The sequence below is a fragment of the Aspergillus saccharolyticus genome, assembly GCF_003184585.1.
Source record: "Aspergillus saccharolyticus JOP 1030-1 unplaced genomic scaffold BP01scaffold_14, whole genome shotgun sequence".
Lineage (NCBI taxonomy): Eukaryota > Fungi > Ascomycota > Eurotiomycetes > Eurotiales > Aspergillaceae > Aspergillus > Aspergillus saccharolyticus.
The window spans coordinates 563,878-580,487 of record NW_020290624.1 but is presented as its reverse complement, the minus strand read 5'-3'; the positions used below and the strand labels follow the sequence as shown (position 1 = coordinate 580,487).

General features: G+C 53.3%; 2 protein-coding genes across 2 annotated transcripts; one reads left to right on the top strand and one right to left on the bottom strand.

Moving 5' to 3' along the window:
* Nucleotides 1-8,684: 8,684 nt before the first annotated feature.
* Nucleotides 8,685-12,279, top strand: amdX (putative C2H2 transcription factor (AmdX); the record flags this gene model as incomplete). Its single annotated transcript, XM_025571826.1, has 2 exons — nucleotides 8,685-8,769; nucleotides 8,828-12,279. 2 exons carry the CDS (start codon nucleotides 8,685-8,687, stop codon nucleotides 12,277-12,279), a joined length of 3,537 nt encoding a protein of 1,178 aa, XP_025431583.1.
* An 848-nt stretch (nucleotides 12,280-13,127) lies between these two features.
* Nucleotides 13,128-16,202, bottom strand: BP01DRAFT_318938 (uncharacterized protein). Its single transcript, XM_025572656.1, has 2 exons — nucleotides 15,974-16,202; nucleotides 13,128-15,910 (listed from the first exon to the last, which is right to left on the bottom strand). The coding sequence occupies exons 1-2, from the start codon at nucleotides 16,136-16,138 to the stop codon at nucleotides 13,226-13,228; spliced, it is 2,850 nt and encodes a 949-aa protein (XP_025431582.1). The 5' UTR covers nucleotides 16,139-16,202; the 3' UTR covers nucleotides 13,128-13,225.
* Between the last annotated feature and the right edge of the window lie 408 nt (nucleotides 16,203-16,610).

Here is a 16,610-nt window from a genome sequence, read left to right as displayed (position 1 = left end):
CATGATCCTCCCAGCGAGAGGGGGCGTATCCAGGGGCAGAGCGTTCTGGATTTCTTACTCGTCTGGGGAATGTCCTAGGAAATATGTCCCAGTGCGAGTCAAAGTCATCCGAGAAGGCAAGATAGGCACGGCTCCGCTCCTTCCAGTTTCACATCATTTAATGAAAGCCGGAGGTAGATGCTCCTAGTTGTCATCGCTGAGAAGGCCCATCTTGGAAGAGTGAGATTCAAGCTATGGAGAGCTTCGTGCTGCTTGCAGGGCAAAGATCCTATACGATATATACTTGGGCTAAAGTTGAGACTTGCACATATTTAGTACAACGAACAGGAGCTGAATAGCACGGCCTCGATGGCAAAACTGGGCTCTGGTGCCGGTTAGCCTATGGTGTCCATGACGGTGCAGGGGCATGGGACTAAAATTTATACAGTATACCATACCAACTGACTCAGTATGATGAAAGTCTTGATGGTCGGAATGACCGGAGAATACTCCATGCGTCCAGACTGTACAAACATCGAACATTAGGAAGATGGTCGATCGATCAGAGTATGCTCCATGCGTCCGAACTGTACAAACCACCAAGAGTAGTCCAGACGCCTAAGCCTACTCGACGGCGAGAACAACAATGGCAAGCTCAAATCATCGTGCAGATCCGTAGGCCACTCAACCATATCTAAGTGGTGGCTAAGATGCCTCTACTCCGTACTCCGTATGAAGTACACAGGGCAGTGTGGCAACCAAGTCGGAGGCAAGTGCTTGGCGGCTACTATGTATAGCCACGCTCCGATGCTACCCTTGCCGTCACTGAGTCAAGTAGACTCAATGCGTGCAGTACAGCACCCTTGTATATGTCCGATAGCACCCGAACCAACCATCTGAGCTCGTGCTCCACGCATGCAGAACGTAGATTCCGCTTGCAAACACGTAGGTCGAGGATCGCATACATACTGCTTACCCGGCGTCAAGTCCACAAATCGACCCAGAGTGCCTGATGCACGGCACGGGCATCCGATGCAATAAGCGAGATAATGAAATGCGATGCTGATAAGATCAAATATTTGCAAGCCCAGGGTAGATACGAGATAGGGGCAAACAGGCTTGGCAGGTCCTGCCTCGACGCGTCGCAGATCGGCTTTACCTCGGAACGCTCGCGCGATTCTTCCCGTACGCAGACGCTGTAGTATTGTCTTGCAGTAGTGTCACTGTGCTCACCGGAAAGAAAAAAAACCCCTCAAGTGGCGCTTAGGCCTATTTTAAGATTGCCACCCTCTAGTTTCGAGTCTTTCGAGTCTTCAACTAGATGGAGCAATTGGTCCTCCTGGTGTCGAGGTTCAAGCTCCGACAGCCCACAAGCAAAGATTGTTGAGAAGACGGCTGCAGGGACCACCACCCGGCCTGTGCACCGGCCACCTCGCTGACAATTGACAAGTGATCGATGGGGCCAGCATGAAATTATCAACGCTTTCTGCACGGCGGGCCGTGGGACAGTCTGTGGGCAGGATAGCGTGCCTATCACTGGTAACTTAGCAGTTGTCGACCCTCGCGGTAGGGCAGGCGGGAATTACGGCTACCTATCAGCGGAAACCTGCCTCGATCGTCGTGATAACCCCAGCCACCATGCCACACTGTCATCCAAGCCATTGATCGGCGACAGTCGGCGTACTAGGAAACATGTCAACAGTCTTGTTGCAGCTCCGGTATCATGCCCTTGCTCACAAATCATCCTCGCATTCGTCGTAGCATAAGCTAGGAGCACAGTCGCTATCTCGTGCCGGAGATACAGTCAGTCGTGTGCAGGATCGGCAAGGCTCAGCCGCAGCAGAGCTCCACATCACCTGCATTACCATGTTTGACAGAAAATCAAGAAAACCAAGACTGAGAGTGTCCATTACAGTGTCCATACTGTCAGCGTCAGTCAATCCAGCGCTAGGACTAGTGGAATGATTGTGCATGCACTTATGCACGACCTACCGGTCTAGCGTCTGCGGTAGCACCAGGAACGGTTTAGACACCCGTCTGGTCAAGGAGGATCCCTGCTAGGCTAGGACCCGGGGGCTGGGCAAACGACCATCCACATTGCTTTGCGCGGCCCGTCATTTGGCAGGATGAGTGCTCGTGTGAACTAGCTCGGTGCCACCTCTGCTGGTGATACGTATCATGCACCAGCTGGCGCACAGCGAATCTCCACAGACTCCAGCCCAGAGTCACTACTCCAATGGACTAGCCAAATTGGTGGATGGAGGACAAGGCTGTCTGGGAATGATTGCTAGGCTACCGTAGTCTAATACTCCGTACTCTGTAGAGGACGCGTGAATGCAAACATGGTCGGAAGATGGGTGAAAACATCCTCAGTTCGAACTGAAGCTCATGACCGTTATCGCTCCGAGCTCCACGGCATCGTTAGTGTGGATTAGCACGATCCCCAACATCTGCGGCAGTATCGACGGGACCAGAGGATGCACGAGGAAGCCGTCGTAACACCTTGAAAAGTAGTGACTGGTCAGAGCTCCAATGGTGGGTCGGTGGGATGTCCAGCAACGCCTTCCAGTGGCTCGCACTGAATCGGAGTGTTCGACCCTCAGAATAGCACCTATCACGACTCTAACTTCTTCTACTATCAAGCCAGTGATCCGAATCGCAGATTGCGTGCTGGACTGGGCGAGCACGATTCAAGCAGCACTGAGTTATATTTGACAATCAGGCAGCCCAATCACCGTCTTCCTGTGTGGTGGTACCCTGTCTGGTCTGGAATGGGACACTGACTCGTTAGCACAGTACTGCGTACTGCCAAATAGCAGGTACAAAACGTGTGGTAGCGAGACAACGCTTCGTCGAAGTTAGAGTGGCCCTGTAATTATCAGTTTGAGTTATTGTCTTTCTCTGGTAGATGCCACCTGTGATACGCCAACCGTTCAGCCTGTCCTTGTCTCGGGCAGTTTGATCGCTGGAAATTTGCACGGTGGTATTGGGAGTCTGCGCAGCAGAGAATAGAGACTCGGTGCATAGTCCAGGATCGCCATTTTCCATGATGCCATCCTGCATACGTTCCGTCCACGCACGAGCTCGGAGAATTTCTGCTCGTTACTCGCGTCAGGTAGGATCTACAAAGCGATTGTTCTGTGAATCTTCCTGGCCAGAATTGAGACTGGAATCTGACACACTGCATCATACTGTGTCGGATCATAGTGGTCCGTGGCACTCGCGGCTGTGGCCTTGCCTTAGTATTCTTGTAAAGCTATGATAGAGGCTGCATCAGTAGCTGCAAGCCCACGAAGAAGCTGCCGTCTTCATTTGATGAAAGGGGCCCTCGCCAGTGTTAGGACAGTGCACTATGCGATGGTGCTGCCAGGGGCGCTCTGGACCAACAATAGCATAGAATCTAGCATGTTCTGTGTAGTCAAAACAGCACATCTGATCATTCCCCTGTCGGGGTATTTGACGTGAGTTGTGGGTGGACGTTCTTAGATCTGTTGAACAGTGCTACGATCACCCGTTCTGGAAGCAATATAATGTCATTCGTCCGACTACCGGAAAGTCAAGTGGGTACCGTCAGGAGATTTTGTGCAGTGGCACAGCAACTTAAAGGTAGTCGAGAGGTTTCGCGTACCAGTTACCTACTGTGTAGGTGATGGATGGGGATCGAGCGAATCTAGCTTGCAAAGCAGCTCAATGGCTACTCCATAGTTAGCTCTTCAAGGCTGTGCTTTGAGTTCCAGAATCACCAGGACTTCCACAAGACACCCACAAACAGGATCTTGCTCCGATCACCCGAGGATGCAAGGGAACCTGGGGTTGAGCAAAAGAGCAAGAGGATCGAGGAGACAGAGAGAAGGAAAGATGGTGTGCAGCAGCCGACTCGGCGCTAACATGGCCTAAGGTGTCGAGCCCTTCAGGGGGCCCGTGCCAGCAACAACAACTAGTCTCTTAGTCGTACATACCGCTAGTAAACTACAGTAAACTCCTTCCCAACACTCCCCACTCCCTCACTTTCTAACTTCTTTTGTGTTGTACCTTCCTGCCATCGACGTGGACAAGCACAGATGGCGTAAATCATCAATCTATCTCATTTCGTCTAACACCTGCTTGCCACTACTCGCAAGCAAAGTCATTCAGAGCCGGACTTCCCCTGGATGTCTGTCTAGACGATTATCCATCCATCCGCAATCACAGGCTTCCCTCAATCACAACGAGCAAGATTCTCGTGGGATGGTATCACTCATAGCGTCCCATATATAGCACGCATTAGGCTGGCACCCCGGATATTGGTTATAGTGGTAAGCATTTGCTGCCTCAGGACGTCAGTCTACGGGTTGGATAGCCAGTGACGGCGGCTAATCCTGGCTTGATCGCTGATTGCCTCATCCCAGTAGCTTACTCCGTACTAGATTGACTCGAGACGACTATACCTCCTTTGCACCGCTGCTAATTGCAGTTCCAGCCCCAGCCCGACGATTTTTGAGGAGCTTACAGCGGCAACTGATCCCAATAAACCCCCCACACTATCCGAGCATAGACCACCAGTGGATCCTCACCCGCCAGGGTCTATGCTCGTCTCCGTCCCGGCGTAGACGTTGCCGTTATTACCGTACTGCCTCTGGAGTGGTACCAAGTATGCAGTCGATGCATCTGGACAAACACGGCGCAAGGCAATCAACAAATCTGGGTTTTGAGATCCATGTTGTGTATCCAATGAATGCATAGCAGTACACAATTTGCACCCGCGCAAATTTGAACAAATATCCTCATTCAGTTTCTTTCAGCGGGAGATGGAACAGTAGCTTCGCTAACTGTCCCTACCACCAATAACTATGATGATGGTGGCTACTGACCAGGTACCCGTACGGCTCGCCACGGGCAATGTCCTAGCAGGACTAAGGAAACCTTCCACCACTACCTCTTGCTTAGTCTACGCTTTGCTCGGACTCTTTACCATCGAACTCAAATCAGGTGGGCCATTTTGAAACACCAATGGACGCTGGCGGAAGTCAAATGGGCCGATGCAACGTGGACGCGGCGGTTGACCGATCGCCCGTGTTGGCTGGCCATCGTTTCCAGAAACTTGAGCCACGACAAGTTGCTCCTAGGCAGGTACACAATGACACATTCATCGTTTCTAGGCAGTCTCTGGGGATGGATGGACAAGCCACCAAATCAGCCCGTCTGCGGATTAACTTACCAGCCCTGGCGCCACAGCCCAATCAGGAACTGTTTTGCAATACCTCTAGCCAGTGCCACTGGTGGCTCCGGGGTATTTTCATCATTTTCTCCTACGCCGTGCCAAATGCCAAGTCTTTAGCCACTCTGATAGGGAGGTAGGAAGCAAGAAGACTTGCACAGGGAGTAACAATCACCTGTCAATGGATAGACTGTAATGCGAAACACCGATAACATATTGTGAGGAATGCTGCTCCCGCACCCCAAAATTGAGGCGAACGATTTGGCGGGATCAACCGATGCTAAGAAGGAGGCAGCTGCGGGCTGGCCGGACCCGGGCAAAGATTCGACCCCAGCTCTTTGTACGGAAGAGGGAGCATGTACCGTGGACTATACCTCAGGAGTAAATTGAGGTAAGTCCTACTCATTATTCCAGCCTCGAGGACTTGAGTGATGACCGAATGGATCCACCCGCCAGGACGGATTGAACGGAGACGATTGGGACAATTACCCGCCGGATCCAGGGAAATCCCCCACAAAACCGCAAAAGTCGCTTTTCATTCCCATGCCATTCCTTCCTCACCCCACAAAATGGCGCACGCTTGCTTGCCCACTGCGGTCCGGCCGGCCTTAGGGTCGTGGGAATGTCCACTCTTGATTTCCTGGTCGCGACGGTTGCAATTGACGGAATTGGGGGGATTTAGCGGGCGGCGCCAACCGCCACGACCTTTTTACGAAAAGAGCCAGCAGTAACCTCGGCTCAAGGGTTTCCCGAGATTCCCAAACATTTCTAGCTTTCTATCCCCATGGTGTCAACCTTCACTCACCGACGGGAAACTCGCGGTGAGTTCTTTGTGCTGGCAGGGGCAATGCGAAAGTGAAATTTCCCCCCCGTGCCTACTACTGCCGATCCAGCCGAGGTCACGAGGTGCGGGTTTGGATATCATTTCGTATTAAACTTAGTTCTTCTTCCCGGCGTCGATGAGACAGAGAGAGAGAGAGATACACACATACACATACACACACATCAACGGCCCGTGACCGGGGGTGGATCCAACCCCGGCCAAGACAGTAATCTTACTGTGAGTGATGGCGTACAGCACGTCTTACAGGCGAAGAGGGTTCGCAATCGGCCGTCTTACCGTACTGTACCGGTTAGTCGTTTCGTTTGTAGCGTTTGAAGATGGATACAGACGTGTCTCTTTTTCTTCAGCGCAAGGCAGGTCGTGAAACTGCCTGAATGGGTTAGTGGTTTTCCTGATGGCTGCTGCTCTAGTTCCGGTCCGCCTCCAGCGACTCACCGGTAATTTCACATACCATACAACTGCCGACGAGAAGCTAGCAGCAGGCAGGCAAGAGAGTCAGCTAACTTACGAAGAGCAATTGTTTGTCATCACTGTTCACTGACTGACCACGGTCAGGATGCTCACTCTTGGGAAGACGAGAGCTCGGGTTGTTCTCCCGCGACAAGCAGGCAGCAGCGCAAGAGCTCCCACAGTGTTAAAACACATGTCGGTTCCAGGCAGGGGGGCTCATTCATCGCATTCATTGTCTCGCCTTCAACCGGCTCCTACGTTGAGCACACGGTAGGGATGTGCACTCGACGGGCCACTGTTCCGCGTGGTCTACCTTTAAGAGTCCCTTAGAGTCGTAGCCGGGCTCCGATGGCGATTTGGCCTGTCAAGCGAAACCTTCCGGTCAACCTCGGGGTGCATCCGAGCTTACACTGCAGGCGATGACCAGGATCGCCAGAGGCAAAGAATTGGTTGCGTTTGAACTGCTCGCTGCAGGGAGCCCGGATCCTACTGAGATGGAATGAGTAATGTTGGAACAGACCAAAGTCGACTCCAGGAAAGATAGTAAGTAGTGACCGATGGCGTACAATGTCCGAGCTTCGGGTGAGACGGTATCGGCGTCACAAAACAGTACCAATGATTGAGTGGAAGTACTACGGGAGACACGACACAGTGGGTCTGTTTCCTGTCATGGTCCATGCTTTCCATCATGAGTGTCCGTTTTCTTACGCCAAAACCCGCCCCTGCTCCACTTCATTGGGGGGAAGTTGGATCCTGTCGGTATCATCCATGATTACCCTTCATCGATGCTTACTGAGATAAACGAGCGATCGCAATTAAATAGAATTAAAATTGCAGGTGTTATTAATAATCCCTCACCCGGATTAACTAAGTCTGGCTGGAGCACGGCTTGCTGACGACGTGTAGAACAGAGTACTTAGTTACTACTCCGTAGCTAGCTAGATATTATTATTTGTCTGGGATCCCCGTGCAACAATTTACGATTAATTTTCCTGGCTGCAAGCAAGACAAGTGACTGCAGAAACCAGTGTAGTAAAAATTGTCACTGACTGAGGGTCTTGTACTGTTTAGTACCTAACTTACAGCCTTTGCTCAGACGCTTCTTACTTCCTCCCTTCCTCTCTCCCCTTCTGTCTCGATCATTCACTCTCCTCTCTCTCTCTCTCTCTCTGTGTGTGTGTGTGTGTGCGTGTGCGTGTGTGCATCAACCGGAGTCGCTTTCTAAAATTCTAGGTCGGAGGGATATTTTCCTTTAATCATTCGGATCTAGACTTGGGGGAGGTAGCTGTTTGCAGTCATTCACGGAATCCCCCAGCTTATCGAGAACCAGACAGGCCCATTCCCCATTCGGTTATCTCCGGGGCTGATCCACTTTCCTCTTTCTGTCTGCCTCACTGTTCCTCCCTCTCAACTTGTCTCTCTCCATTTACTCTTCTTGTCTCTCTCACTCTCATTCTCACTCAACTCTCTCACACACACACACACACACACTCTCTCTCTCTCTTATTCCCTCACACCACCATCATCTCCACCTCTTCATCATTGCTATCATCTCATTCAGTCCCTTCTGTCTACTGATCATTGGTAATCCGCTTTATCTTCACTTCCTCATTTCCCTGGAGATGCAAGTGAATTAGCACAGAACATAGAAGAGGTGTGGATGCTTACCCACCCCCTGCTGATTAAAGTTGCGCTGACCCCCCCAGGCACCGAACCACCACCTCCGTTGCCACCTCGACCCTACCCACCTTCCTACCTCGTTCACTGCAATTCTTTGTAGTATTTCACCCATTTCACCCTCTCAACCATCCCTCCTCTCCATATCATTTGGTCTCTTTTCTTATATTGTTCGTTTCCTTGTCTGTCATTTTGACATCCTTCCTTCCCTAATTGTGAACTTGTCCTTCGTCTTAAGGTTAACCGGGTTCCTCTTCTGTCGGTGAGTTCCGTTGGTTGCTTGCACCTTAATTGCTGTCTCCTCAGTTCCGAGCAAATAATCGCGGAGAATATGCTAACCTCAATTCCCGTTGAATCAGTATGCGGTCAATGTCGGGCTTTGCTCATTCCCGTGCTCAGTGATCCTATACATCTATCGCCGCTACCCCTCCTGCCCGGAATCCCTTCCTCCATATCAAGGGGACCTGCTCGACCATCATAGCCTCTCTCCGAAGCCGGTGACTGCACTGGTACACCACATAGGTCTTAGGTGATAGAATGCTACTTGACTCAATGGTGGCCCAAGATCCGGCCACGAGCCCCAAGATGGACAGCATCAGCGAGATCCCTGGTGACGTGACGGGTGAGTGACTACAGTAACAGGTCTTGCTCATGGCTCTTTGGATCCCTAACAAGTTCAGCGGCCTCCAAAGCCAACACAAAGAAGGATACCAATGGTGCGAACACCGGTGTCGGGTCTGTCCCTCCGCCGAAAACGGACAAGCCACGTCCACACGGTTGTACCACTTGCGGTCGCTCTTTCGCGCGATTGGAGCACCTTAAGCGCCATGAGCGGTCGCACACCAAAGAAAAGCCCTTTGAGTGCCCGGAATGCGCACGTTGCTTCGCTCGACGGGACTTGCTTTTGAGACATCAGCAGAAGTTGCATATGACAACCACACCATCGTCCCGCCCGAGAAATGCGCGCAGGGAGAGTACAGGCACAGCGGGCACGGGCACAACCAACAGAGTACGGAAAAATTCAATCGTGAGTAATCCTAGCACGATGCGGCCTCGTGCCAATACCATTAGTCATATCGACGGAGCCTCGTTGAATTTGGTCGGTCCTACCAACCCTCCGACCGCTGCTCCCGGTCACCCGGCCCATGCTTATCACCCGAGCATTGGTTCTGCATCAATGGGCTCAAACATGGATTTCCGTGGGTTCTCGGCAGGGCACCATGCTCCGGTGAATGGCCTCACCAAGCTGGACACGTCGGGCTTACCAATCGACCTGTCCGGTGGCCTGCGGACGGCTCCTGTTTACGGAACCTTCGACCTGAGTGTCCCAGATTTAACCATGGGCTATAATACCACGATCAACCCCGCCCAGCTGCATCAAGCATACGGGAACGACTCTCCCTCATCACCATACACTCATGCGGTTCATCACATGCCTCCCACCGACCCCATGATGGAGGATGATTACCACCCTTTCGAGTGGATGAATGGCTATGACCCATCGTTGCAGATGCGAAAGAGCAATGATTCCGCCATGGACGAGTCATCTCCGTCAGCCATGAGTACTGGGAGTCAGAGTGGTATCAGCGAAGCCATGCTGGATGGTTCGAACCGGTACTCTATCTCGTCTGCGAGCTGGCACAATCCCTTCCCGCCGCACACCGGCGCAACTTCCGCGAACCAATACCCCCTTGAATTCTCTGCTAGCTTTAACGATATAGGAATCCAACCAGAGACTGTCTCCCCCAAGTCGTTGCTGGCGCAGAACCCGTTTGCAGAGACGTATGCCACCCCTCCGTCCATGACTTCAGTGGGCCAACCCCTCATGGGAGGACACTCGCAGAGTATGTTCCCATCCTCTATGGCAACCAACGGAGAAACTCCTAATCCTCTCAACTTGCCTTTCGCGAATAGTGCCCTACGAACTCACCATGCCGCAACCTCGGATACCTTTACAGACTCCACCCGACAGGCTTTATTAGCCAGCATGGCCCATCCAACCGGTCTGATTCATCGTAAATACTCTCAGCCTGCCAGCAGCATGGTACCATACCGTGATCTCTTCTCTCGCCCTTCTAGCCTCAGCAGCTCCGGTCACCTTCCCAGCACTTTGGACATGCAACGATATATTTCCGCCTACATCACCTACTTCCATCCGCATATGCCCTTTCTTCACATTCCGACGCTTGATTTCCGGGCTCCTGAGTACACCAACAACCTTCGAACCCCCAGTGGCCATTTGAACCTATGCTCAACCGGGGTTGCTGGCGGGGGCGGCTCTCTGATTCTGTCCATGGCTGCTATCGGCGCATTGTACGAATTCGACACCGCCGCCTCCAAAGATCTCTTTGAGGCTGCCAAGAAGATGATTCAACTCTATCTTGAAGAACGTCGTAAGGTGGACATGTCGGCGGCATTCGGGCGGGCCAGCCACGCGCGGGACAGCTCTGTACAGAACACTCCGCTATGGTTGGTTCAAGCGATGTTGCTCAATGTCATCTATGGCCATATGTGCGGTGACAAGACGTCGGCCGATATTGCTAGCACGCACTGTGCCGCACTCGTCAGCCTTGCGCGAGCGGCTGAGCTTACCCACCATGTGGATGCTAAAAACCTTCCGCAAGACCATCAATTTTCAAATGTTGGCCAATCGCATAACGTTGGAGGAGCCGAAGCTCAAAATAAACCAGTTTCCGGCCAGCCAAACGAGAGAAAGGAGTGGTTAGACTGGAAAATTGTGGAAGAACGCAAGCGTACTCTGTATGCGATATTCTGCCTGTCCTGCTTCCTAGTGTCGGCGTATAACCACGCACCTGCTCTCACGAATTCTGAAATCCGTCTCGATCTTCCTTGCGAGGAGGATTTGTGGGCTGCAGAATCTCCTCGGGCGTGGAAGAAATTGGGCGGCTACTCGTCGAGTCGGAGCAGCAGTCCTTTCCCTACTGCATTGACAACTCTGCTGACCGCCAGCCAACGGGAGAGACAATCGACCCCATCCAATCAAGCACAATCACCCGACAAGGAGGTCACGTCGGATTCCGCCGTATCAACTTTGAGGCCTAGTACTTTTGGCTGCTTGATTCTCATCTACGCCCTTCACAGTTACATCTGGGAGACTCGCCAACGGCATCTTGGCCGACAATGGACGGCCGGCGAGACTGAGGCCATGCAGGCGCACATTGAGCCTGCCTTGCGTGCTTGGCAGACTGCTTGGGTCAGCAACCCTGTCCACAGCCTGGAACGTCCTAACCCGTTCGGTGCGGGGCCTCTGTCAGCTGACAGTATCCCGCTATTGGACCTTGCCTATGTAAGGCTGTTTGTCAACCTTGGTCGATGCAAGGAGGCATTTTGGCAACGCGACTGGAATGCTATGTCTGATGAGCTTGCGCGCGGGATCGAACTAGTCCATCCTTTGGACGATATCCCCTCAGAGGTGCTGGACCCTTCGATCACCGAGGCCTCGGCCCAAGTAGATTACCGTCGTGACTCAATCGCAGATTTGGGCGTCGCGGAGCTCGTCATTTCAGGCACCCCGACGCAGGAGCAGCCCTTGCCTTCCATGATGGGGGTGCATCGGCCAAGCCAGTCGAAACGCGAAAGACATTTGCGCAGAGCTGCGTTCTATGCGGCCGACTCAATCAGCATATCTGACCAACTAGGAAATACCTTTGCAGAGTTCACTTGTCGGGAATTGCCCATTCAATGTGCGATGTGCACTTTTGATTGCGCCCAGGTCATTGCGGAGTGGATCACGACTGTCCAAGAACGTGTTGGCCCGTACCTCGGCGTCCTTGGTCGCGACGAGATCGATCTGGCTCATGCCAGAAACGTTATGTTGTTGGAAGAGGAGGACTGCAAGCTCATTGGCAAAATCCAGGAGATACTGGACAACATCGAAAACAAGATGCAGACGGAGGTGGATAGCAGCGTCACCATGTCAGCTCTCAGCGTTCTGCAACGCCTTCCCAGTGTTGTAGAGGGTGGATACGGCTGCAAGATTCTGGTTGCCACAGCCAGCCTTCTGGACCGAGCTGCTGTTTGGCCAATGATCAAGATAATGGCTCGATCTCTCGAAGCACAAGCCCTGCGATTGAAGGAACGAGCAGACAACTCTACTCTTGGTGGTCACTAACTCTGTGGCGCCAGACCTCGGAACCATGCATGCGGTTTCGAGTTACATACTCATACCGTAGATGGACCATCTCCCATGAACCATAACACTATCCTACCGCTGTCACCTCGTCACTCGGGTCTCCTGTTGGACGGCTACTACCTTTTAACGGTTCTCGTACCCGGTTTTATCCTAAAGCCATTCAGGTTTTGTTTCAGAATCCCTGAGAAAAGTTACCCCGTGCCTTGGCTGGTGGGAACGCCGACAATGCTGCTGCCAGACCGGAGGGCTCTTTGCGCTACGCCACCGCCACTCACAATCACCCTAACGCTGTCACGCAAGTGCTCCACTGTGCTTTTATCTCTGATTATACTGTTCTGTGCGTTCTGTACTTGATATTGAGACCTGATTTATGTATTTGTGGACGAACGGTTTGATGTTTGATATTTCTGGGCGGGTAGGACATGGCGGGATGAGAGAAGTTGCGGACCTAACGACCGAAATGCTGGAATTGTCACGATACCCTGAATCAGCAGTGCGATGTTGAGACTAACATGATGGGTGGCCTATGCCGGACCCTATGATATCTATGTGCACATATACTTCAGATAAATCCTGTACATATGCGAATACAATGTGCGATGATCAGACTGAGCAGCGAGTTTTTCCAACCATGGCTTCAGGCAGAGAGAGACAGTAGATGGAAAGTAGCATGAACGATGGCAAGTTCGTTGTGCAACCCTTACCAACCGACCAGCTTTGCACTTCCACATACCTGAATACGCAGTAAGGCAATATCTACGTTCTACAGCTTGACAACCCCAATACGAGAGGAGAAAAAGAGACAAGAAAAACGATGAATAGCAACCAGAACATCACTTTTTAGATTTCAGTAAACAACCGTGTGGGGAATGCATTGGGATGCCTTGTTCTGTGTATATGTGTGATGATGATGATGTGTGTGTGTCTATACAAAAAGCCTCTCGAAAGAATACTTGCCCACCGCCTTACGGCGCAGATACCCGATCTCTCTACTGCTGCGATTCTTCACCTCTCCCGTCTCCTTCTTAACCTTGGTCTTGCTGACGTCCGTGACGGGGGCCTTGAGCGACAGAGGCAGCAGCTTGCCGCTCGCATCCGCGGTACCTTCCTCATCATCGACGGGGCCAAAGACGACCAGGTCGGCACCGTTGAGCTTCTCGTACCGGATGTTGGTGTTGCTGAGGGGTTGGTGCTCGTCGGCTGCTGTTGCTGTTGCTGCTGCTGCTGCTGCTGACGCAGGCAAGAGGGCGGAGGAGGAATCGGCAGTGGAGGCGGTGGCGGTGGCCTTAACGCTGTTGGTGTAGCGCAGGTATTCGCGCAGGATACCCGTGAGGTAGGTCGCCTCTTCGACGCCGGCGAGAGCCGCGGAGATCTCGGACTTGATGTCGGCGATGAGATCCTGGCTGCTGCTTTCGGGGCCTTCCGCTGCACCCGCACCCGCACCAGCGGCAATCCAGCCCGAGGGCCCGATGGCGTCGATGGCGGCGTTGAGGCAGGTGGTGATGGTGTCGAGGGAGAGCGGGGGGTTGGTCTGGTCGGCGGAGATCGGGGTGGGGGGGTTCTCGGTGAAGCGGGTGGTGTGGCCGCTGGTGGCGAGGCAGAGGCGGAGGTGGTGGATCATGGAGATCAGTTCGGTGCGGGTGAGGGCCGAGCGGAGGGAGGGGGTGAGGGTCGCGGCGGGATGGGTGTGGAGTTTGCGCAGGGTCATGTTGAGGCCCTTGTAGATGTTGTGGAGGGTGGCGGGCTCGGGCTCGTCAGTGGAGGGGATGTGCGCGATAGCTGAGGATGTGTTGGGGGTGTTGGTGGTGGTGGTGGTGGTGGAGTCGGACATTTCCTGGTCTTGGGAGAGGAGCTTGGCGCGTTCTTCTTCGAGAATGATGGCGCTGGAGCGTGCCTTGTCGAGGAAGAGGCGCAGCGCGTAGGTGAGTTCGTCCGTCGAGAGCAGCACGCGGCGCCCGCTCAACACGCTGTTCAGTCTTTGCAGGGTCGGTTCGGAGTCGGCCAGTCCCTGGACGAAGGAGCCGACGGGCAGTTGTTGCAAAATCCGTGGTTTGATGCTTCGTCGCAGGGCGACTTCGACGTTGGCTTGGGAGAGGTGGCCGATGTTGATGAGCCACTGGCACGTCTGTTCGGGCCAGATGGCGATGGACAGGCGGGACGAGCTGGGCGTAGAGAGCTTGTCGTTGCTGCTTTGTCCGTCCTCCGAAAGGGTGAAGATCAAGGTCAAAAGGAAGAGCGTCATTTCCGGGTTGACGAACTTCTCGGGTCCCGGGAGGGTCTTGGACTCCCCGACGCCGAAAAACCGCTGGACGGCGCTGTCGAAGTCGCTGGCATTGTTATTCTTGACACACTCGCGGAGATCGCTGGTCAGTTGCGTCCATTTCGCCGCCTTCTTGGCGCTCAGTCCAAGAACTGCCGGGTCTTCCGTTCGCTGCTTCTTCGAGCTGGAGTCCCACGAAGATCCGATACCGCGGCCGATGGCGTCAATCAACAGACCGTCTCTGGGGCGTTTGGCGGGTGCCGCGGCCGGATTGGATGAGCTGAGGTCGAATGCCAACAGGGTGCTGTTTTTTGTGGCGAGCGCGACCCCCAATCGGGCGAAATAGGTGACGAAAGTGGTGGGTGCCTGAGTACTGGAGGAGCCACTTGTTGGGACGTCGCTGACTGCGATGCTCCGCTGGATAGACTTGTATTGGGTATCATACACGGCAATCATCGAATGGCTTGCGCCGATCACGGATTGAGGGGAGATGCGCATGATGGATGAAAAGGTTTCTCCGAGAATGAATTTCGACGTCAGTGTAGGGGCGTACTGGGAGAGATCGAAGTTGATGTGTCCGTGGGGGAACGAAAGGCTCAGTCCAGCCGATCCTGAGTGGAAGGACCACTGTGAGCCATGACGGTCAACCGTCTCTTGTCCGCTGACCTCGGGGATGCTGATTGTGAGGAGGTGTCTCATCTTCTGGCTTTCATCAATACTACGCTCCACACTGGCGACAGTGGAGGGCACGGAGAACATTTGAACTTTGACGTCGCTGAGCTTGAGCGGGTCGGAACCATTGGGGTGCGAAACAACCAACAGAATTGAAGGTTCATCAACGCCAGAATCCGTGAGGCTGCCGAGCGCAAGAGCCGTCAGATCCTGCCGGCGCTTGAGCAGAGACTTCTTCGCATCCTCGAATTCTACCAGGAAGCATGCGTTGACGCTGTGTGTCGAGCTGATCTTAGTCACCTCGCTGTGTTTCAGACTCCACCGCTGGTTCTTGAGGTCGGGAGAAAGTCTTCGGATGCGACCATCTTGGTGAGCGGCGAGGATGTCGAACGAACTCTCCTGTTCCTCTTCGGTGGAAGGACCCGGAACAATCCCCACGAAGTTGACTGGGCTCTCTGAGTCGCTTATGGAGTAGGAGGACGAGGAGATAACGGGGGCACTTGATCCATTGCCACCACTTTCCTCTACGAAAGCCTTGATCTGCTGCTTCAAAGCAATGTATGTCTGTCTCCTGACCACAGCTTTGCTGGGAATCTTTCTGCGCACCGAGCAGGGCTGGCAGGTGAAGGACGATTGCGGCGGGACGGCATAGGAGGTCACCAGTTTAGGGGTTTGGATCTATTCAGAGCGCAGATTGTCAGCATGTAGTCTGCTATGCGATCTGCTGTAGCGGATACCCACGTTGTAGATATTCACGGCTTCTCCATCGGCGGCAACGACGACTTCGTGTCGCTTGCGCTTTTTCGACTCGGCCAGGCTGAAGACATCGCCAATGTGAGTTTTGCCAGTAGAGGCGTGCAATGGGCGAGGCAACTGAGCCAGCACGGATGGAGGTTGCAAGTCCATGATAGCGACACTTCGGAAGTGAGTATGCGACAGAAATGCGACCGGTGTCGCTGTGAAATTGCAGCGTCTGTCCTCTCGAAAAGAAAATGGATCTGTATGGCTTCCCGAAAAATTTCCGGGCGTAACGTTGCTCCGGGCTCCGGACCCATGATGCCCAAAGCGGACTAGTGCGGCATGATGTCCAGGCTCGCAGTGATCCGTAATTATCGTCCGGCGTCCTTAATGGAGGCGCGGGAAAACACGCGCAGCGCGTCTTCGAGGGCCCGCCGCATTCTCCTCCGGCTCATACACTTTGACTGCAACCAGACCCAGAACCACATCTTGCAGCACTCTTCCTTCACTTCAGTATGCTTCTTCACATCATGGTCTAGAGTGTCGGATACCCTCTCTGCACTTGTAATGTCCTTCCTTTACATGTTCTCTCCATCATCTCTCCTTCAATCCCTTTTCAGGTGATGAGCTTCTGCTCATC